Source organism: Cyrtonyx montezumae, unplaced genomic scaffold (genome assembly GCF_038088225.1).
Source record: "Cyrtonyx montezumae isolate F1298 unplaced genomic scaffold, pur_monq_1.0 scaffold_58, whole genome shotgun sequence".
NCBI lineage: Eukaryota > Metazoa > Chordata > Aves > Galliformes > Odontophoridae > Cyrtonyx > Cyrtonyx montezumae.
The window spans coordinates 677,515-700,559 of NW_027072065.1; the positions used below are offsets into that span (position 1 = coordinate 677,515).

Genomic DNA, 23,045 nt, shown 5'->3' on the forward strand with positions numbered 1-23,045 from the left:
CAAGGACTTGGATACAGCAAAAACAAACAGCTCTTAAACAAAAGAGAGAAGAGCAGGAGAGTTAGATTCCCAGAAACCTGACTTCTACCAGTTTTATACTCTGGGTACAGTCCTTTAATTCTCTCATTAATATTGTTTTGTAGTACTTCTCCAAATATTAAAAAAAAATTAAAGTGTAACTTTATACTTTGACAAGATAACTCATTTTCTCTTTCTGGGAATGAGAACCACATATTTCATTCTCTTCTTCAGTACTGCATATGCATCATGGCTGAGCCTTGCAATGATTTATATCCTAATTGTCATATTTGAAATGTATTTTAAAATGCTTTCTAACTGAAAAAACAAAACATGATAATCAACAATGCTCTTAAAATACATAAGCTATTAACAAACAATTTGCTTTGAAAAGTGATTGGTATTTTTAAATATTTTTAGCAACGATTGAGCAAACATTTCTCTCCCCTATAACCACAGACACATTTCTCAGCAGTGTCGCTGAGAACAAATAACATTTTGCCAAACGGTTCTGCTGCTTTTGAAGCAGGAATTCCCACTGAAAATCAATCCCTCTCTGAGTTGTCCACATTGGCACTATGACTCTCAGCCATACTGAGTAGAGTTATATCCTCTAACTGCTCAAACTTAAGGGGTCCAGCATCCATTTTTAACAGTGAGATTTAATTTTGTGAGTTGTTACAATGTAAATTAAAATACCTTCAACAAATCCCTCTTCTGACAAATCTTCTAGGTGAAACAGGCCCTCGATCTAGCACACAGCAGGTCACTGAGGTGCCAGGTCACAGCCGCTATGGTTTCACTGAGACAGACAAAACAAGGGCTATGTGTGCCAAGTCAGATCCTGCCACGCATGTGAAGTGCCCCGGAGCCACCTCTGAAAGCTGCAACGGATGCACACAAAGCAGAGCCAGTGGTCTTGCATCCAAACACAGACAAAAGGCAGAAATGGAACCCCCGACATGCTTTATGAGACTGCAGGACAAACTTCAAACAAAAAGAAGCAAAGAATGTTTGTATACAAAGATTTTAAGAGAGAACTCAAAAGCAGGAACTCTTACTGAAATCACTGGAACTATGGGGGCTCAAAACCCAGACAAAACACAGACAGTATCTGTAGGATCCACAGCAGCATGAAAGAATTAACTGAGTGTCAGAAAGTGCCCTACTACTTAAGGCATGTGTTACAGAATCGGTACTGCAAATTCTTCCACCGTTCAGGTATGCTTCTATGTCCCATTAATGGCAACAACAATGCGTTTACATTGCCCACGGTTCCCTATGTACTGTGTAAAGCTGGCTAACTATCATTCACCTTAAAACTGATCTGGTGTTGTTAATACCTGAGTAGTTGGCATCCTGAATGTAACAGCCTCTCCTGGCATTTTCACTATGCAGCTTTTTTTTTGTGTGCTATACTCTGTATATTTTACAATACTTGAATTTAAACTAAGTTTTAATTGCTTTAAGGTACTTTAAACAGGGATATAAACTTACCAAAGTAAACAGCAGTACAACAATAAAAAATAATAAAACAGAGTTCTCCCATGTGTACTTTGTGAGATTCAATGTGTCTGTCCTGAGAGGGACCACATGACAGAGGAACAGAAACAAGAGCTGTAGATAAGAAAATCTGTAGCATTGCATCTGAGCACTTCGTAAAGCTCTGCTCTGTGGTAAAACCCCAACCCCGCAAGGACCTTTACCAACACATGGAAGCTGTGTGTCCTCCTGCTACAAAATCTGCTGCTAATCCCAGCAAATCTGACTAGGTCTGCATGAGTGCTGCATAGGAGGAGCAGACAATGGCACCTGGCTTACAAAGTAATGATCTAAGAGAGAAGCTGGCTGGCAAAGATAAAGAGCAGGTAAATACATAACAGAAACTTGGGTGAACACATATACCTTACAGCTCCGCTCATGCAGGTAGAGCTTGCACAGGCACATCACCATTACCATACAAGCACACAGAAGGCACTGGCAGCTCCACAGTAAACAAAAGCAGAACCACCTTACCCATAGACATGTTTTTTCTTTGGCCAGTGAACATCTGGCTTATTCTTTGACCCGCAGCACTTTGTACTTGGTGTTTCTCTTCCACAGCCCAACTCTAGATGTCTTCCCTAGTGACTCAAACCTCACCAGCACAGTACAGAGCACAGACCCGGCCTTAATCTTGCAGTACTATCTACACATCATTTTAGAACATTGATATTACTGTGTATCTACAGCAGTCACTCTCACCTGGGAAGCTTAAGCAACCAGAAAAAATATTGCTCTTAATTGTGTACATTACTTCATCCACACTCTGAAGCCATCTCCCTGACAGCAGTGGCAGCACAACACATCCAGAGCTATCCTGCACTGAGAACTGCCTTCCATCCACACAACTTTAACACTCAGCTCAACAGCTCCTAAAACACTCAGCTTCTGACTGAAGTTGGAAACCAGCAGTACAAACTCAGTTATCCTGTTTTACGATCGTGAAACCTGAGGCTAAAAGAAAAAATAGAAAAACACAGCAGTGCACGGTAATAGCTGGGTTTGTTGCCAATGCCCTGCAGACAGCCCACCCTTCCCTGATCAAAGGGCTTTTTCTTCACGTGGGACTGCCAGACACAGTACTCCTCAGCTGCATCAAGAACTGCCACTACTCTCAAACTGATTCGAGTGTACACCCTAGTTTTAACTGCCTTTTTTCCCCCTCCAGTACTTATATAGGTGAGTACATTTTGCATTACCTACAAAATCCCTCCCTTCAAATGTAAAGAGCTTACTTTGTTTGCTCATAAACTGCCCAAACCTCCACCGGTGTCAGCATGAACTGCGGGTGGGTGTGCACAGGCACAAGAAGCACTCACAGCAGCACTGCACCCTGACCACCCATCACTGAGGCTGAACTCAAACCTACAGCGCTGCGGGTGGATCCCAGTGCCACCACGACCTCACTGCTGTGCTGCTACTCAGCCACTGCAACTCAGCACCTGCAAACACCTGATGGAAAACTCCCTTGTCTCTCATGAATGTACGTCCTCGTTAAAACAGTTGGATAAGAGCCAAACACTTAGGACCCCCCTGATCAGAACGATCCAGTATAAACAAATCTCTTACACTGGTAAGAGTACATATGCCACACAGTAAACTGAAAATTGAGTGTAGGCAAAATTTATCACTGCCAAACAGAAATAATAAATAAATAAATATGCAAACCAAAGAAAACAATAAACTGCTGACCTTGGAAACACATAAAACAATTCTGAATTATTAGCACGTAACTATACTGAATATTTCAGTAACCAGTGCAAAGTTAATGCTATCAACACCAAGCACAATTTAATACCATCAACGCAGTGAATGCATGAAGTAATCAAATCCAAGCCAAAACACAGCTTTCAGCTCTAGAAGTGTGTTCTCAACTTTTCCTTATAAATGTTCTGCCCAGGTGAAGCTGCCAGACCAAAAGGGTGTGGATTTGGCTGTCAGAGGATCTTTTCAGTCATTGCATTCCTTCCGTTGTTAAATGGAAGTTATATTATTCTGCTGTAATGCCACAAATTTCTGTTGCGGCCCAGGAGAGCAAGCTGTGAGCAGCTGGGGCAGAGCTCATCTTTTCATTTGCCCCTATAAGTGTGCTCTCTTAAGAACAAAAGCCAAGTGGGTCAAGATGTAGGCACCAAGAGGGAGCAGGCCCACTGCAGCAACTTGACATCATGTCACATTTCTTCTGCTCTGCTCTATTGCCCCTTTTGGGTTATATAGGCAATGTCTATTTGTGTTTAAAAAATAGTATTTCCATGTCTTTTCAAGGGCATTCAGTGTTTGCTTCTCTGGCTGCCACATTCTCCAGGTCCACCACAGCCGTCCATTACAGGCACAGGGGGCTTTGTTTTTCAGCCGTATGACCGTTTTCCCACCCCCAACTTGGACTTCAATTCTAATTGCCACTGACAGCTCCCGCAGTGTAACAGCTCGCTGCGCAGCACCTGTGGGCTCCACCTCCACATAAGGGCCCTTCACAGCACCCACTGCTCTGTGCTGTGCCCCATCACCTCTGCTTCGGCCCTCGTGTGGGACACTGACTTCACACCTCGTTCTCAGCCACAGTCGGGCCGAGCTGTACGTTCTAGGCGGGCACTCAGTCCCCCGGACGGCCCGGGCAGCCCCGCTGCCTTTCTCTCGCTCGGTGATGGGATTTTTTACGAGGCTAATTCGGGCTCCGCCGTCGCCGCCACCGCCGCCTCACGAGAAAAAGGCGCGAAATGCGCTCGGGCGCGAAGCACCAACAGGCGCCGCGCCACACCGCTCTCCGCCGCAGATTCGCCACCGGGGAACGCGGCCGCATCTCTGCGGAAAGTACTGAGAGGAACGTGGGGAAGGACGGCTCCCACCCGCCCCACGCCGTGGCCGCGGTGGGCGAGGTGCGACGACAGTGCGGCTGCAGAGCGGGACGCCCGCTGTGCGGGGAGAGCAGGAGCACCCCGCGCCGCGCCCCATCCCGGTCCCGGTGGGGCGGTGCCACGCTTTCCGCAGATTCGCCACGACCCCCTCCACTCTCCGTCCGCTCTCGGCGGTGCGTGGGGCGGCCCTGAGCCCGGCGGCGGCTCCGAGGTGAGCGGGGCGAACAGAGCAGCCCCCTCCACCCGGACATTCGCGGGAGGGTGCTGGGCGGTGGCTGTGGCGAAAGTGCGGAGCGCGCAGGCGCGCTGTTCTCCGCCGGCTCGGCCCGGGGAGGAACAAAGGGAACGCGGCGGCGGCGGCGGAGCGGTGAGTGTGGCTGCGCGGGGCGGCCCGCAGAGCGGGGCGGGGAGGTCTCGGTCCCCTCTCGCGCGTTGGCGCGGGGCGGCTCTCGGCTGTCCGCACGCGGCCGAAGGACCTCAGGTGGGCGCTGCCCACGCGGCGGCCCCGCACGCGGCCTACTCGCGGTGGGGGGCGGCCCGGTGTGCGGGGCTCCGCGTGAGGGACCTGTCCGGCGGGGGGGGCCGAGTGGCGGTGGAACTTCAATGCGTTCCTGGAGGAGAAGGGCCGGGAAACGGGGCCGGGCTGCGGCGCGGTACCGCTGCGCGCTGTGTCTGCGTGCGGCTGGAGCGGCTCTCGGGAGCGCGCTGCGTGAAATGGCTCCGGAGGCGCCGCGCGTGCACACGAAGCCCTGAACCGCCGCGGCCCGTGGGAAGAACTGTCGTTTTTCGGGGAGAGCGCCTTCGTTTGCAGGAAGTCTTTTGTTTGCGAAGCTGGTGAGCTTGGAGTGATTGTAATGAATGGTGCGGTGCTCAGAATCGCAGGCTCGGGAAGGCGAAGGTGTAATGCTTGATGGGACGGTGTTCTTTTGTCTTTCAGAAACACAAATGTAATGTCAGGTGGCTGAAAAATTGCCTATCAAAATGTCAAGTAAGTTCTCAAACTTTTTTTTTCCTTTGGTGAATTAAAGCTGTGGTTCTGCAGGCTCTGAGGCAGTGCCCGTAGTCCCTGTGCACAGCAGCAGTTCCTAGCTGGCTGTGGCCGTGGCTCCCACGGGGGCCAATTGCCGTGCCGTCGGCTCTCACTGCAGCTTGGCTCCACCTACACTTGTTTCTGATGCCCACCTGGATGTGTCAAGCACTGCTGCAGCCCAAGTGTTTGGTCTCATGGCAAATCCAGCTGTCACAGCTTCTGTTAAGTCCTGCTTCCCTCCTTTGTTCCTTACCCTCTTCTTAACTGCCATGCCTATAAACGCATCTCATATTCTTCAATCTGCCTAAGTAAAAGACCAGCAATGTAACAATGATGTGGTCTTTTTTCTTGTTTTTTTTTTCCAGTTTCTTCTGTCCATATGCTCTCCAGTGATATGCAAAGTCTTTGTGAGCAGGATCTTTGTGTTAGTAAATCACATTAAAATGTTTGCCCCAGTGGCTGCCTTTTAAACTCATTCAAATTTTCAAGGGTTTTCTTTGCTTACATTTATATTTTAACAGAAAGGCCATCTTATGCTCCACCTCCTACCCCAGCTCCTGCAACCGTAAGTATAGTGATTTTTGTCCTTAACACAGATCCCTGGTAACAGAGCCATTAGTGACTTACCAGAGCCACAATGGTGGAAATGCAGCACCTTCCTAAGTTGGAAAAACACACACCTTGTATTTCATTATTAATATGATATATGTTTGTTTAAATTCATCTCAATTTTAAAACAGTTTGCGTAAAAAAAGAAGCTGAATAAACTGGTTTCATCTTAAATTAAGCATCTGCAGGATCTGGCTTTTTTTATAAGCAGTCACTGGGATTACTCACTGGTGTGCCTGGTTTAACTCGTGCAGGCAGTGCTGACTGTTGCTCTGAAATGATATTTGCAGTATTTGCAACAGAATAATGGAATATTTAAGAACAAGCTGATGCACTTAATTCTAAAACTCCCCGCTTAAATTGTTCACAAATGACCAGCGAAAGCAGGACATGTCAGGAACACAAAAACATATTTTCAGCAGAACACAAATTTCTGTTGCGTTGGGTCATAAAAAGCAAACACTCATAGTAATCTTACTCAGATTTCATGAATACACTGATATTTTGGGGACCACTGCATAAAAAATGTCCTAATTTAGCATCAGATGGTATGGAATGCCAGTTAGGAAAACATGAAAATGAGTTTTGAATGTTGTTCAGTTGCACTTGTGCATGTTTAAAAGCATCCTGACGTACTAATATGCACCTGGAAGCTAACACAGATCTTGTGCTTTGGGAATAATGCACCCACAGGAGAGCAGAAAAATGAGTAAAGATGCCATAGAGGAATTCTTTAGCAAAGGAACTTTGAGAACTGTTACCAAGGGCCATTCTCCCTGGTCTCTGCATCCGGGATGGAAAGTGCAGGATGCAGTTAGGTGAGATGTGATGCTTCATTCTGCCATAGATCGCCTCTGAAGAGGCCCAAAAGGGTTTACAACATGTAAAATATAAGTTATGCTTAAAAAAAAGAGAAAGAAATAAAACACTGTGTCTTGCATAGTTTGTTCAGAGTTTTCATTTTGCACACAGCTCAGTAGATTTGTGCTGATTTTAGGAGGAATGTGATGGCGTGTGCCCTTACCCGTGGATTCCTGCATCAGGAGCTGTGCACATGGCTGTGGTTCCCCTGGGACATGGTGTGAACACAGGCACTGCTTCATGGCAGATACTGAGGTGGTGCATCCTTTAGTCAAGCCACAAATTCTTCAGCAGTGTACACAAAACAGCAACGTGCTTTGTTTGTCTTTCAAACACCTTTTGTTTTAGATTAAATTGCTTGCAGTCCTTGAGATGGTCAGTGCTCTGTGAAGAGCTGCAGAGAAACACCTCTCCTATCCCTCCTGAGCCAGGGCCTGAGGTCAGCAGAGTATCAGTATCTGGCTGACTGCAGTATTGCATCTGAAGTGACAAGTCTGTGTGTAAGGCAGGGTGGTTGCCTTGTAACACGTAACTCCTCCTGCCAACTTCTTTCTCTGCAAATGGAGATCAGTTGTCCTCTGATTATAATTAAGATCTTACAGTAATGCTATAGTGTAATAAAATGGCATCATATTAAATAGCAAACATCTGTGTCATCATTAGAGGCAGAGAAACTGAGTAACTGTCAAGTGCTGCAACTGAGTTTTTTAAAGCTTTGCAGTAGGACGTACGAAGCTGGTTTTTAAAGGATACTTTTATTATTTGTTCAGAAATAAACCAACTATGGTGCGTGCACACACAGTTGAAAACCTTGCAAGTTAATGTAGTTTAGCTTACAGGTTATGTGTTCTGTGTTTGTGTCTGTCGCACCTTGGATCCTTGGAGTTCTGAACTTAATCACAGAGTTTCTGTAGCTGTAATCTAGGATGGGTACAGTGGGCAGATAGCTTTAGAAGATTGCTGAAATGTGTCTTACCAAAGTGGCACTCGAGTGTGAGACCCTGCAGGTAGCACACAGACCCGGTGCAGTGCTGCAGAGTGATGGTGACCTGGGATGGGAGCAGCTCGGTCACTGTTAGGTGCTTGGTCCACTTTTTGTCCAACACCGTGTGAATTCTGGATAAAGAAAAGAGAGAGTGCAGTTAAAGTACAGGAGTGAGATTCACAGTGCTTGATTCTGATGCTTGATTACAGTCCCTGCTTACCCATCATCTGTGTGTACAGAAATTAGATTTTCTGGACATCACTGGAGGTGAGAGCAAATCGATCCAGCTACAAGAACGGATGAAGATGTGTTTGATTAAGTGCTGAAACCTCCTCTGGTTCAGTCGTGGCCTAAGATTACTTTGTGGTTTCTAACGTGCAGATTGCATTGCAGTGTTTCTCCAGCTCCGACACCTGCAGCAGCTAACAGACGGCGGCTCCCTGAATGCTCCTCGCTTGGTTTTTCTAATCCCTGCAGTTCTCCAAAATATTTTGATTCTGCAGACCACCAGTAAAGCCTTCCGCTCCCAGTGCTGATGCACAGATGGTGCTTTGGGAGACTTACTTATTCTTTTACCCTGCTTGTTGGCAACACCGTGTTCGTCAGAAGTCAAAAGGATGGGAAGAGGAGGCAGAGATTTTCGCTGTTGTAGTAAATGCTGACTTGGGGATTTTTTGCCCCTATACTGTGTGCTACTTTGCCTTCTGAGTTCGGATATGAGACTCTTCTTGAATTTCTTGGTAGTTTAAGTGTTGGAAATACAAGCAGGACTCGTGGAATACTTGTTTGAAGCAGTTACGCACTTAGCAGAAGTAAAACCACTAACTTTGGACAGAAATTTGTAGTGACACGTCTGCTAAGGGCTCCTGTTTCCTTAATAGCTTTATACTGGACTAAGTTCTGTGTGTTGAGAAGATATCAACTGCTACTACACCTCATTTGCTTGTTTAAATTCTGATTGCTTTTGCATGCCATATTGCAGTTCATTTTCATTTATGTGTTTTCCTCGTTTGAGCTCATTTCTCATTCGTGTTTTTGTCTCATTTGTTTCCATCAGCAAATGCCCAGCACACCAGGGTTTGTGGGATACAATCCATACAGCCATCTGGCCTACAACAACTACAGGCTGGGAGGGAACCCGGGCACCAACAGCCGGGTCACGGTAGGAGAATCAACTATTACATCATCCGGCAAACAACAGGCATTGACCAGAAATGGCTTTAGAGTTAGGTTCTTCTGAATCCTGGCTGCTGCCTCGTTTCCTAGGAACAAAAGATTACTTCTGATTTTCACTCTCCAACCCTACCCCTTCCCCTTCACTCTGAAACCCTTTACCAAAAAGTGGACTTCTGTTCAAGAGGGAAAAACGTGTGGGAATCGTGTGATGCAGAACTGCAAGGAGACACTGTGTGGTCTTCAGTGACCACTGCATGCCCAGGGAAGGTCTGTTCTGCAGGAACCGATTCCTGGGGGGAGGGAACTGCAAAGTTATTGACACAGAAATGAGGAGGAATGCTTTGCAGACCGGGGATCGTTGGTAGTAGCTGCATCATACTAGAGCTGTGCAAGAAATGTGAGCCTTTGTTTTTCTTTCCAACCTTAGTCTGGTTTAACTGTGCAGAGTCCCTAGTTCAGAAGCAGTTGTTTCAACAAAAGTATAGCAATATGAAATAGAATCCTTTCAGATATTCTGTGGGTGTGTGGAAAATGGATGTTAAGATCATTTGTGATGGAGTAAGTGAAGTGAAACGAAGGGTGACAACTTCCTTCAAATACAGAGCGAGTCCTGAGCATTAGGTGCACTCAGGAAAAGGACAGATGGTGGAGGCACAAAGTTTTCATAACTAACACAACAGAAATAGAGTAAAACCCTATTAAAAATAAATCCTTTCATTATCATAATAAGGTTTTTCATTTAAGACTTTCTCAATTTCAAAATATCTGCTTAGTTTGGAATGTGGTATAAGAAGTGCTTTGTGGAGGAGCACATACGGTGCCTGAAGGGAGGAGTTCTCTCCTTGTGCCTCTTTTATAAACCTTTCAGACTTCATGTGTGAGTTCATCGGGTTTGTTAACGTGCTTACAGAGGAGGCCTTCCCATACGAGCTGGAACTCGACTGAACGTACTGTCTGAGCCTATATTTATTTTCTTAAGTTAAGAGTTAGGTTTCCTCTGAGGACTCTCATTGTTTCTGTATGTCATAAGCATACACAGCTTTCTCTGCCATGCATATATCAATATATGTATGGTGTCTTGAAATCCCTCTTAATTTAAAAGCATTAAACAGTTTCCGTTAATGTTTTTCAAATCCATCTGTGTGTGTATATATGTATACATTTTGGTAATGCATATACTCCATGTACATTATCTATATCTATATGCAGTTCTGTATGCATTGTTTCATAGAACTCCATAAATTCAGCAAAAAATAAAACCATGAAGAGGAACAATTGGAAAGCTGAATACGACGCTTGGCCTTCATGGCCAATTTCAAGTATTTGCTTAATCTCCTTAATCCTGAAAAAGCTTGAAACTGCTTTCCATTTTTATAAAGGTGGTCCCACAGTGTAATGTAACTGCCCACACGTGTTAAGTGGCTGCAGAGCAGAGCTGGGCTGAGAGGTCATTGTGTGAGGGGAGCAAAGCTGCCAGGAGTGCTGTGAGGGACGGGAGCGGGGTGTGCAGCAGCTTTCCTTCAGCAGCACTCCTCAGGGTCTTCTTACCACTGTGCAGACCGGAAGGAAGATGAGAGCACACAGAGATACAGAGGCTAACATGGATAATTGCAGCTTGGAGGCAAATGACGCACACTGATGGATCTGTTGCAGAGGGGGATTTGCTCTTTGTAGCGAGCAGTTGACAGGAGCAGTTGTTGGACCTGTTCACAGGCCGGGGGGTGGTGCGTCCTTCCTGGAATGGGGTGGGGGATGTTTGTTTCTTTCAACTGTGAGAGAGTGAATGGTTTCCCAGAGCTGGCGCGCGTGGAAGCTGTGTGCTGAGCACATTAACAAATGCACTTCTTCGTTTCTTCCGTAGGCTTCCTCTGGTATTACCATCCCAAAGCCCCCAAAGCCCCCAGACAAGCCCCTGATGCCCTACATGAGGTACAGCCGGAAGGTGGGTATAGGTATCGAACAAGTCGTAGCAAGAGTTACCGTTGTACGTGCTAACACGTTATTGCTGTTGTCTTAGTTTCAGCTTCTAAACTTTTACTCCTAACAGCCTGCACATTCTCTTAAGGGAATTGTACAGAACAGATGCATTGCCCTGCAGAATCCTGGCAGCAGTAGTCTGTTCTTACAGTTGCCAGTTTCTGGGGGGAAAAGTTTTCTCTAAAATGATAATTTACTGCCGCTGTCCGCTGACAAGGATCCACCCTGCCACATTCACAAGTTCCTGTGACTTACTGAGAGAACTTTTTGTATAAAGGAACTATTCCTTGCGGTATACTGGGCTTGGTACAGTGCTGTAGCTGGACTGAAGAGTAGCAATGAGTGGACTTTGCATGTTCTCCTTCACCAACCTAGCCTGTGGCAACGGTTACTTCGCTGTTCTCTGAACTGTTTGACAGAAAATAGGAGAGAGACCCTTGTGGAGTCTGAAATCTGATTGGGCATGGGGAGGGCGTGTGAGCCCGTCTGAAGCGGGTGAGCCAGAAGGAAATCCTTCCACTTCTGGTAAAGTATCTTTACCAGCGTATCTGTCCTAAGCCAAAAAAAACCAGCAACAAAAAAAGGTCAAGTGGCGCAGCAAGAAATAACACTGGCAGCTCTCTCCTTGATTTTTTTCCCTGTAAAGTTAGAAACCTTTTTGGTGGAGTCAGAACTTGTTGGAACTCAAATTGATCAGCAAGACTGAAAAGTGTTTTGAAATGTTGCATTCTGATCTGAAAAGCTCAGTGCTCTTTACCGTAATCTACTGCTGGATGTGTGTACTCAGTAGCACTTTTTTTTTCCCAGAGATGCAGCGATGTGCATTTGAGAAGAGAATTAAGAGGGTTAAAGGCAATATTCTCATGAAACCAAAGCCATTCCAGCAATTGCCCGTTTCAGTAGATGACCTCCTACTGACTTCCTGCCCCAGAAAGTAACTGAGATAGTTTAGCCAGAATCATTCCTAACTTAATCCTGTTTTTCATGGTGGTTCCAGAAAGAACTCTGAGATGACAATATAAAATGTTTAATTTGGAAGTATTTAGATATCATTAGTAAAGCTCCAGCTGTTTCTGTTAAGGTCTGGGACCAAGTGAAGGCGTCCAATCCTGATTTGAAGTTATGGGAAATTGGCAAGATTATTGGAGGAATGTGGCGAGATCTCACTGATGAAGAGAAGCAAGAGTATTTGAATGAATATGAAGCTGAAAAGGTAAATGGAAGAAATCTGGGATGTTTATTACAGCTGATTCTTCTAGGAACTGGTCTGAGAAGAAAAATTCATCTTACCCATGCAGTGGTGTATGAGGCATTCACGAGACCCCCTAGATGTAACTTAATGGAAGTATGTCCTGACGTCTTTTAGATTTTTTTTTTAATAACTGTACATCAACTGTGACTGGTCAGTTTTTAGACCCAATTCAAAATGAAGTATTTATAATTGAGTGCCGATTTTAACTGTTTAATGAATGGATTTGATTGTACAACATCAGTGTTGAAAAGATTGTCTCAGCACCAAAATCCTCTCTCAAAAGTGGTGCTCTGCAACTACTGCTATTGAGTCATGAACATGCTCATAAGAGACTTCCAGTCACGTAGGGTTTGGTTTCCATGCTATTATCTGGTGTATCTCCACGCTGTGGCATAGTGTTTTGTTTCTTAGTAGAAAATTGATACCATTTTTTAGGGTTTTCTTGTGCTTTTGTTTTTTGTTGATCTTCGTGACAAAAGATGACGGCTACGCCACGTGTCTAGGTTGGTAAGTGTTGAGGACTTTAACAAGACTTTACTGTGATCCTAAACTACAAAGGGGAGCTTGTCCACCCGCTGCCTTGTAGTTCAGCCTGGTTGGCATCCTGTGCGCAGCCTGCTCAAACCTGAGAACTTGGAGCTTTTATTCTAAGTCAGTAGAGAAGTACTTCCAAGCTGGATGCTCTCAGTTGAAACCAAATTAAGGAATTTCCTTTTTTTTTTTTTAACTTGGTAACACTGTTTAGATTGTAAGCTCCTTGGGGCAGGGGCCATCTTGTTTATATTTTTACAGTGCCTAGATAGGTTTCCAGTCCTAATAATAAAGAAACTGACACCCTTAGGTATTGGTACCAGGATCATAGATGATCTCATTGTGCATTGGAAATACCTCAAATCTCCGTACAAATTCTAGACTAGGCAAATTTTAACAGTGACATGAAAAAATGCAATTCAAAGAGAAAATATTTCAGAGAAGGTGAAAACAGTGATGCAGTCCTGCTACCAGTAGTCTGGCTGCAGCACTCTGTATCATCCCAGTGCAGGGATGGATCAAAGAACACAAAAGCATAAGTTATTTGGAAACTGGCTCATGGCATTCTGGAATAAAGAAAGAGAAGAAATCGAAATGAAAGACCTAGTTAAAACTCCAAAGGATTATTGAGAATATTTTAAGTCAACTCATTTTTATCAGAGTTCATTTGATAAATGCCTTGTTCTGAAGTTTGACTTCAAACAACAAAAATAAAGCGATTTTAAGACCTCTCAAGGCAGTAAAACACACCCAAAAGTCCAGTGCCTGTTGGGCTGGATGTCTGTGCAAGGAATTCTAATTTGTAAAAATTCAAGCTGAGAGTCTGGCTGTGTATCAGTCACATAGTTCAGAAGAGATGTCTGTATAGCTATGCTTTGAGTTACACCTCATTGTGTCAGGTCTGAAATTGTCCAGCGGTGCAATCAAACGATGTTGGTCACATTTCAGATAGAGTACAATGAGTCCATGAAGGCCTACCATAACTCTCCTGCATACCTTGCCTACATCAATGCAAAAAGTCGTGCTGAGGCTGCGTTAGAAGAAGAGAGCCGACAGAGGCAGTCACGCATGGAGAAAGGTGAACCTTACATGAGCATACAGCCAGCAGAAGATCCAGATGGTAAGCAGAAAGCAGTTTGTATGCACGTCCAGGGAGACAGTGTGGTCATTAGCACACAACAGATAGAGAAAATTCCTTCTGTGTAGCCTTCCTGCCGATGAGTGTGACTTCCTCTTATTTCAGTACCTTCAGTACTAATTCTCATGGCTCTGTTTTATTTCATGTAGCTAGCAGCTGACTGTCTCACTCCCAAAACAGGTGGCAAGCCAGTGATAAATGGTATTGCAGCCCTTAATTGTGTGCGAAGTAATGCGGACAGTTCAGAAGGAATCAGTCTGCTTAAAACTGCAGCAGCTCTAACAAACAAATTACCCAGTGATGAGCAGCTTTCTTTAATCCACCTTGAGTGGAATTCTGTGCCTCGTACCAGAAGCACATCGTTCTGATAAGCAGAGTTCTGGTATGTTTAGGAGCACCTGAACTTCAAACGTTCAACAGATGTCATCTGAGGTTGTTCAGAGCAGAGTTATCCTCACTACTGACAAGTTGATGAGAAAATGCTGAAAGTTTATTTGACTGCAAGGAAATGCACCCCACCCAGTGGGAAGCATTCAGATTCGTGCAGTTAAGATCTGTTTTTAAATTCATGACCCAGTACGTACTTGTTGAAACCTGAGGGTGAAAAATCTCAGTTACACCCTGAGATAAAGCTTGTGGCAACAGAGGCTTCCCATGTGAGGTAACTGCACAATTTATGTGGACGTGTTCAGTGTTCCGAGCAGCTCACATTTTGGGCTTTAATTTCTGTTCCACATTATGTGGGCCAGAACGAATGCAGGCAGAGCCAGCTGTGCCAGCACCCAGCTGCATCCATTCATGTTTGGGATGAGAGCAAAGTCATTCCTGTGGCAGCACTGTGCTGCCCTGTGTGTCACTGGGATTGCAGGGACTGTAGGAATATCATTAAAAGAGGAAGAAGATCTTTATTAAGGAGACCAATTAATATTTGCCCCTTGCAAGTCTTGTTTTCTTCCCACTGTTTTTTTCACAATATCAGATATCTCAATGAGAATTGAACGTAGCACTTTAAAGTAAAGGAGGTAACTGGCTTAATGAAAGCTGCCATGAATACTGGGACTGTCCTTAATTGGTTTCTGAGTAGTTGGAGAGTAAGAAAATTAAGAAAATGCACTGTGAATTCAGTTCAGCTTCAGGACTTCTCTGTGTGACATCAATTGGAAAGGCCGTTCATACCCACCAGTTAACTGCTCCTCACACTCAGTTCATGTGAGCTATAGTCACAGAACTTTGTTAGAAGTTTCTTCCTCACCAGATGTCAGTGCTGTTTAATCACTCTGCTTTGAGTTTTCATTAGTTTGAGCTGTGTTTCTGGGGGTCGGGCAGCAGTTCTGCTATGGGGAGCCTGACTCTGATTTTCATTAGACTGAAGGGCTTGAGCTGCTCCCTGGGCAGGAAGTCAGCACAGCAAGCCTTGTCTTCTACAGGCACGAAGCTCTGGGTGCTGCTAGATGTAGGAAGCATGCTTTGTAGTTTCAGGTGTCATTTTAGTACAGCACCGATGTACACAGGAGTGGGAATCCCTCTTCTGTTAGTATTCTACAGTCTTCGTCAGTGAATATTGTTCTGGTACCTCGGTTAATCAGAAATGGTTTCATTATTCAGTATACTAATAGCCCATCTTAATGTGGAAATCTAAAAATGCACAGTAAATAACTAGGTCAGTGCAAATTTCTGTGTGGGAGATGCACACAGAACAGCAGCAGTAGTTGTGCTGAGGTGGAAGGCATTGTGATCCGCACGCTCCTTTCCTCAGTAGCTGATGCTCTTCGGTGAGGTGTTTTAGTGTGAACGTTGTGCCACAGGAAGGCAGTGTTCGGTTCTGTAATCCGTGGTGGCATGGGTACAGTCTCTTTAATCTCAGTGCTTGCTTTGGGGAATTAAAGCCGTTGTACTGCCAACTCCTGTTGCAGACTACGACGATGGGTTTTCGATGAAGCACACAGCCACAGCTCGTTTCCAAAGAAACCATCGTCTCATCAGTGAGATCCTGAGTGAAAGCGTGGTTCCTGATGTCCGCTCCGTTGTCACTACTGCAAGAATGCAAGTTCTGAAACGCCAGGTTCAGTCCTTAATGGTTCACCAGGTAAAGATAAGTGATGGGAGTGGGTGTTGGATCAAGGAGAACACTTTGGCGTAACAGTGTTAAAACATGGCTGCATGTAAATGTTGGTCTGGATGGTTTTGTCCATTTCATTTATTACATTTCCAGCGTAAACTGGAAGCTGAGCTGCTGCAGATTGAGGAGCGTCACCAGGAGAAGAAGAGGAAATTCTTGGAAAGCACAGAATCCTTTAACAATGAGCTCAAAAGGGTACAAATCTCCTTCTTCTCCACTAACTTTGAGCAGTCTACTCGTTACCTGCCATACAGATACTGTGCCCACTTCCATTTAGCAGTACTGACTTATTTATAATTAGACGATGGCAGTGTCCTAGGTCTGGTGCAGTGTGTGGGTGCTGGAAGGCACATGGGATGCCTGGATCCACGCTCCTTTGGTGACCTGCAGTGGTTATGTTCAGGCAGTGCAGTGTGAGCACCTCGGGCTCCTGCAGCAGATCAAGGAAGGCAGCCCAGGGCCACTGTGGGGAACGTATGGCTGTGCCCTGGGCTGCACCCAGGAGCAAGGTTTAGATTGCTTCTCTAGCTTTTATTATATTGTCGCTTCTGTAATTTTTGAATCTTGTAATACATACTTACTCAAATCACAGTAGTTGTACTGCATCTAGAGATACTGAACCAGTCATTCAGTTTTCTTGATGTTTTGTCTTTCACAATGTAACTGGAGCAATAAAAGAGCTTTTTTTTAATCGCTAGCTATGCAGTTTGAAGGTGGAAGTGGATATGGAAAAAATCGCAGCTGAAATTGCTCAGGCTGAGGAACAGGCTCGCAAGAGGCAGGAGGAAAGGGAAAAGGAAGCAGCTGAGCAAGCTGAGCGCAGTCAGAATAACACAGCAGCTGAGGAAGAGCAGGCAGCTAACAAAATGGAGGAGAAGAAGGAAGAGGAGAGCGCTCCAATGGAGACAGGTAACTGCATTTCAAACCACCTCAGAATCCCCAGAGGAGCAGAGGCTCCTCGTGGCCAGGGGGAGTGCCCCACGCTTCTGCTGTGAGGAAGAAAGGACTCCAGAATAACGTCCAGAACAGTTGTCTTGGTGGACACAGGTGTTAGTTTAAGTGTTGAACGAGGCACGGTGCTTTCCTGTGCCTGACTCCTGAGCTCAGGCAGCTGCAGGAGACTTCAGGGTGCCACGTGGCAGCACCACGTCCGCCGAGTACCGAGTGGGCTGTGGGAGCCGTGCCTCCTCCTGCACACCCTAAGTGACAAGTAATTGCTATGAAATACTCCGATTTACTACGTTCTATTCCTAAATTCTAACTGCACCACCTAAATAAATAATATCTGTATATAAATGACACTGATAAGTATTTTATTACAGAAGAGCCTCACCCAGAAGAGAGCGCAGAAAACCAGCAGAATGGTGAAGAGGGAACATCTACCCCTGATGACAAGGAGAGCGGCCAGGAGGGGGCTGACAGCACTGCAGAGGAGGGAACCAGCGACAGCAACACTGGTTCAGAGAGCAACAGTGCAACAGTTGAAGAGCCTCCTGCAGACCCCAGCACTGAGGAGAGTGAGAAGAAAGAATAAACAGTGACTTGTTTCATCTGCGTCCTCTTAATGAAGTACTGGTTTGGTTGAAAATGTGCTAAGCAGCTTCTGTATCTTTCTTGTCTGCACCGTGTGTCTCCCGAAGTGGGTTTTAGTAACACTTGTTATCAGCATAGTGACCTAAAGGGCATTTCAGGGGCAGAGGAGGTCTTAAAACAAACAGAAAACATCTCACACTTACACACAGTGGTGTGATATGTAGAGAAATGATGGTTTGGAATTTCTTCCCAAAGTGACAGTATTGGTTTTGTTTTTAATAACAAAATCAGGATTTCTCCCCTTTTTCTAACTAAGTGGCCACAGGAGCAGCAGTCTTCTTTCAGGGCCCTTCTTGTTCCCTCGTGGCTGAAGGAGATGGAGGTGCCACACTTTGTGCTGTGAGCAGAAGCCCTCTGAAGGGAACTACTCCAGAAATGAATGTCTCAACCACGGGAGAGCACGCGGTGCTCACGCTTCAGTGAGTGGCATGTTCTGTTGGAGTAGTGGCTGTATGAGATGGCCGTGCTTTTTTAAATCTTTGTTTTTTCCTAATGGTCTCTGAACAATAAAGTCCAACATCCTTGGGTTTTTTTAATCCTGTTGTAGTGTGGTTCGTGTCTGAGGGCACTGCCTGCATTTTGGGCAGGGTTTTGTCCACTGCTCTGTGACTTAAGCCCAGAGGAGAACAAGAACTGTGGAATCCATTGCTGAAATCTGTTCAGCACCGAAAGCTGCACTGCGGGAGCACCTCCAACCTGAGCAGCTCCGGGCTGCGGCCGTTGCATGGGGGAACGCGGGGAGGAAATAGCAGCAGCAGTAACACGCTGCGATCGTTTTGCCTGTGAGCTTTTAACTGCCTCCTTCCAAGCAGTCAGCAGCCACGTGTGTGTGACTCTAAATGAAGTGAAACTCCCACCCTGCGGGGCTGTGAGGTTTACGTATTTACAGAGCGTGAGATACGGAGAGTACAGCGTCATTACACTCCTAATCCTTAGTGCCTGGATCCCGTTTTCACTGCTTATTAACTGCTGTGCGTTCCTCCTGGCCGCACACGGTTTCCTGAGCCCACGAGGCCGTTCCCGCTCAGAGGCGCTGGGGCAGCAGTGTGGGCAGTGTTAAACTGACCGCCCTGGGCAGCTCAGTGTCACTGTCCGAGCTGCGGTTCTTGGTCAGCAGCCGCAGTGCTGGTGGCCCTGGGGTGCAGCACCGTGGGTCCGGAGAAGTGCTGTGAGCGCTTCCTGCCGCCGTTACTCCCGACCCCCACACGAAGGTCCGGATCGGGAGGGGCAGCAGCAGGAGAGCGGAGCGATGAGCTCCGATGTGCGCCGCGGCGCCGCGGCCCGGAGGCTGCGAGCGCTTTCCAGCTGCGCGCTCTCGAGGCGCGCGTGAACAGCAGCAGTCAGCAGCACAGCGGACTTAAAGCGCTCAGCGCAGTGCGGCTGAGGAGCGCGGCCGCCCCGCCCCGCGCTGCCGTGGGGTAAAGCCGCGCGTGGAACGCTTCTCGGCCCCGGGCGTGAAATCGGCCCCCGCACACCGTGCGTTGCCCACGGAGCGGCTCCACGAGGGCCGCGGTGATGCCCCGCAGTGCGCAGCTCTGTCCGCCGGCACTCAGCGCTGGGAACGCGGAGCCGCGCGTGGATCAAAACGCTTTTGTTCTCCGTTCCCTTCCGGCACTCCAACGCGCGCGTGTGCGTGTGAGTGTGTGCGTGTGAGTGTGTGTGTGTGTGTGTGTGAGTGTGTGTGTGTGTGCGTGTGTGTGTGTGCGTGTGTGTGTGTGTGGGTGTGTGTGTGGGTGTGTGCGTGTGTGTGTGAGTGTGTGTGTGAGTGTGTGAGTGTGTGTGTGTGTGTGTGTGAGTGTGTGAGTGTGTGTGTGTGTGTGCGTGTGTGTGTGCGTGTGTGTGTGTGTGCGTGTGTGTGTGTGCGTGTGTGTGTGTGTGGGTGTGTGTGTGGGTGTGTGCGTGTGTGTGTGAGTGTGTGTGTGTGTGTGTGTGTGTGTGTGTGTGTGTGTGTGTGTGTTTTCGTGGTCTTGGGTTTCATGTTTTGTTGGGTTTTGTTTTTGAAGTGGTTTTGCAGTTCTGGGGTGGGATTGTGCCGGGCTGCACACGGTCACGTACAGCTCCGCTTGTGACTGCAGGAGCACAGTTTCTGTACACAGACGGTTTCATTTTGTTCTTTGCAACTCATCTACTTCAAAAACCAACAATAAAAGAATCTGTTTCAGTGCAGGCACCAACTCTGCAGTGGGGGGAAAGGTCGGACCGGGGGCAGTAACATCAGTGTTCGCTGTTTTACCCTCGAGGACGAAGAGCGTCATGAGTTTGGTGTCGGGGGAGCTGCACGCAGGAATGTTCCACTCACCCACTGTGCCCCGGGGGCGGCAGTGCTGTGAAGCCCCACGCACCTCTGGACTGCGGGGAGAGGAAGCTGCTCTGTGCAGAGCAGATGCTGAAATGGCCAACAGGTTTTTCGTTCTGCGGAACAGAACAGCGTCACGTTGTGATGCAGAGATGAGGAACGGGAATTCCCGGCGTGCTCCCTCCCTCCTGCGGCTGAGCAGCACGCAGCACGGGCAGCTGTGTGCCCTGGTGCAAGGCTGCCTGCCGCACGGATTGCTTCCTCTTCGGGCGGATAAGAATCTTATAATAACCTCATGGTGAGATGATAATCACGAGATTAGTTTTTATCTGTTTTTTCTGGGCATCCCCTAAAACCGCTCTACGAACTCCTCTCGCTGTGGAATCCCAGCTCAGCGCTGCCCTTAATGCCAGGAATTCACTTACGATTTCACTTCTCCTATTTTGTTTGCTAGAAGAAAACCATAAATGTCCTCCCCGGAGTAAACTCACTGACTGCACTGCACGAACCTTCCCTGCACGTCTCCCAGACACCAACGCAGCGCCTCAAGATGGGAGAGGGCTGTTAGGGCGTGGGGCAGCACTGCAGGGGGGTCCCCAGCTCCTCAGGTCCGCACCACCAGGCACAGCACCCGGCAAATGCCGAGGTCCCATCCCAAAGAGGAGGGACATCAGTGGGAACTGGGTACATGAGTTACACTCACCCTTAACTCACTTCTGCCCGGGCAACTCCAGCTCCCTGCAGATGTGGGACAAACTCTTCCACGCTTTACATCAGCAAAAGAGCAGGACACCAACGTAGTGGAGAGCAAAGTGACGCTCTGCTGCCCGTCCCTGTGGCAAGGTGCGGGGAAGAGATGTCAGCAGTTGGCAAGGGACCCGTGACGCCCGAGTTCAACTTGCAATGCTTTGTTTGGCAGCACGACGCAGTGCTGGGCCCGGAGCAGGGCTGCTCTGCTCACCTGCAGCAGTGCTCACACAGCAGCTCCCGCCGGGCTGGGAGGTTCACGTGGGAGATGGATGCTCTGTGCTGCGGGCAGAGCCGGATGAGATTGGTCACCTGCTGAGAGACAGCCACGTCACAAGGTCAGTTTTCACTGCCTTTCCTTCACGTGAAGCCATTTTAATGGAACTTTTAGCACCAATCTGTCCCGTCCCTGCAGTGCAGCAGACACCAACCTGGGCTCCAGTGCCTCACTCAGGCAGTGTGGAGCCCCACACCCACCACTTCTGGGTACTCTGCCCGTGCAGAGGGAAAGCTTTCATCTCTCGTCCTTCTTGGCGGAAGTGGTTTGAAGATATCGCTCTCAAAGGCAGCGTACCTGCCAGGAGAGCTGATGAACAAAGGGAAAACAGAGCAATAAAGAGTCACAGGGATGAGAACTGCCCACAGATAAGACAAAAGCAAGCGTGCTGAAACGCCAGGGATGTATCCTTAGAGCAAGGAGACCAACAGCAGCATCCCACAGAGCCAAATAAAGGGGACACAGCCATCAGGTGCCTGAGCTGCAGAGTCTGTGGGGTCCAGCACTCCACACGGTGTGCAGGGCTGGGAAGGACCCCAGGGTGAGAGCAGGAGCACAGCAGGACCGGCCTCCAGGGACAGAAATGAGAGGGGGGACTGCAGCTGAAGATGCGTTCATGTACACTGGGAGACCCCACTGTGATCTGTGACCTCTGACATATTTCACTGTGCCTTAAGAGCTGGGAAGTGAGACTGCCTCAAGCTGAAGCAGTTAGGGTGGAAGGCATGGCAGCAAGTGCTTAGCAGCTTTAGGGTCGGACTCTTAGGTCAACGTCAGATTCTGGTGAGGTCCTGTTTTAGCTGTGGTTAACCTTTACATTATCTTAATTCTAATATGCATACACCCCTCTGTATGTATTTAGAACACCATCTTCAGTTCTCCCAATGCTAAACTGTGCCAGAGTGAATCACATCAGCCCTCCTCAGCACCCCGGACTTCCAGGGGCCATGGGGTTTCAGTGCTCAGGAGAAGAGTTATTCCTGTCTGGGATGTGCACGGAGAGCGGGATTCTGCTGCGGGAAGCTGCACAAGCATTGGTGCCACTAATCAATTACACTAATTACACTCATGCAACTCACCCGCACCTTGCAGTACTGTAACCCCCACGCTGGCTGGCAGGACACTGCTCGGATCCCCCTGAATGAGGCAGGCACTGCTGGCAGACGCGGGCTGCCCTGCGCGGGTCCTTACAGCAGCTGCTGGATAGATGCAGAGCTCGTGTTATCTGCAGATCAGCTGAAGTACAATGTAGGTAGGACAGGGTTTCCTTTTTCTGTTTCTCTGGTTATGTGTCTACCTGTCAGAAGAGCAGTTCCAAGAAGTGGCATCCACCCCGGACAGCCACAAACCCACAGCTGCTGCGTGACACCGAACCCGTGCCCAGGAATGGGACGAGCCAAAGTGAGTCCCCGCAGCGCGAGCTCCTCCCGGGCTCTGCTGAGCTCAGAGCTCTGCAGCACTGCTCTGCTGGAAGGCACAGGACCACAGATGTGCAAAACCTCTCAGAGGAAAGAGGTGTGTGCTGAGCCTCAGCAGATGGTACAGCAAAACCACCAGGGAGCAGAAGGAGCCGGGGAAGCACGCTGCTGATGTGGACAGGGAGAAGGGCTGCGTGCCACCACGGCTTTTATGTGGGGGGTGGATGCCCTTCCTCGAAAGGGTTCAGCAGAGATGGGAAACTTCCCTGCAGCGTTCTGGCTGCTGAAGCAGGATCTGTTGTGGGAACTCTCCTCTCGTCCCTCAGCCACGGCCAAATCCCCACATTCTGAGTGCAAACACAGATCTGCTCTGCCATGTGAGCTCAGCGCAGTGCGTGGCCGCGCTGCGGTGTGTGCAGCTCTCAGAGCGCACTGAGGAAACACCTGAGCACGAGTGCAGCACAGCGAGGAGGAGGAGGAGGAGGAGGAGGAGGAGGGTCTGAGTGACACCACACGTCATGGGCCCCCGAGGTGCAGGAAGTACAAAAGGCCGCTTCCCAAAGAGGGGCTCAGGCAGCAGTCGGTGCACGCCAGCACAGCCACGCTGCCCACGGCACGCGA

General features: G+C 47.8%; 1 protein-coding gene across 2 annotated transcripts; it reads left to right on the plus strand.

The window, feature by feature from the left end:
- The first annotated feature begins 4,876 nt into the window (after positions 1–4,876).
- Positions 4,877–17,681, plus strand: SMARCE1 (SWI/SNF related, matrix associated, actin dependent regulator of chromatin, subfamily e, member 1). 2 transcript variants are annotated; one of them, XM_065749192.1, is made up of 11 exons: positions 4,877–4,896; positions 5,353–5,403; positions 5,967–6,010; positions 8,958–9,062; positions 10,938–11,018; positions 12,135–12,266; positions 13,785–13,956; positions 15,888–16,060; positions 16,187–16,288; positions 16,792–17,002; positions 17,419–17,681. In XM_065749192.1, exons 2-11 carry the CDS (start codon positions 5,397–5,399, stop codon positions 17,625–17,627), a joined length of 1,236 nt encoding a protein of 411 aa, XP_065605264.1. In that variant the 5' UTR covers positions 4,877–4,896; positions 5,353–5,396; the 3' UTR covers positions 17,628–17,681. The 2 variants fall into 2 exon arrangements, with proteins under 2 accessions (XP_065605264.1, XP_065605263.1); XM_065749191.1 differs by lacking the exon at positions 4,877–4,896 and having other exon boundaries at positions 17,416–17,681.
- Positions 17,682–23,045: the final 5,364 nt, after the last annotated feature.

Bases quoted from the DNA above. Each gene is read 5' to 3' on its own strand.
- SMARCE1 (XM_065749191.1), top strand. The intron at 6,011-8,957 runs GTAAGTATAGTG...TGTTTCCATCAG, and splicing joins CTACCCCAGCTCCTGCAACC to CAAATGCCCAGCACACCAGG. The intron at 16,289-16,791 runs GTACAAATCTCC...TTTAATCGCTAG, and splicing joins TTAACAATGAGCTCAAAAGG to CTATGCAGTTTGAAGGTGGA.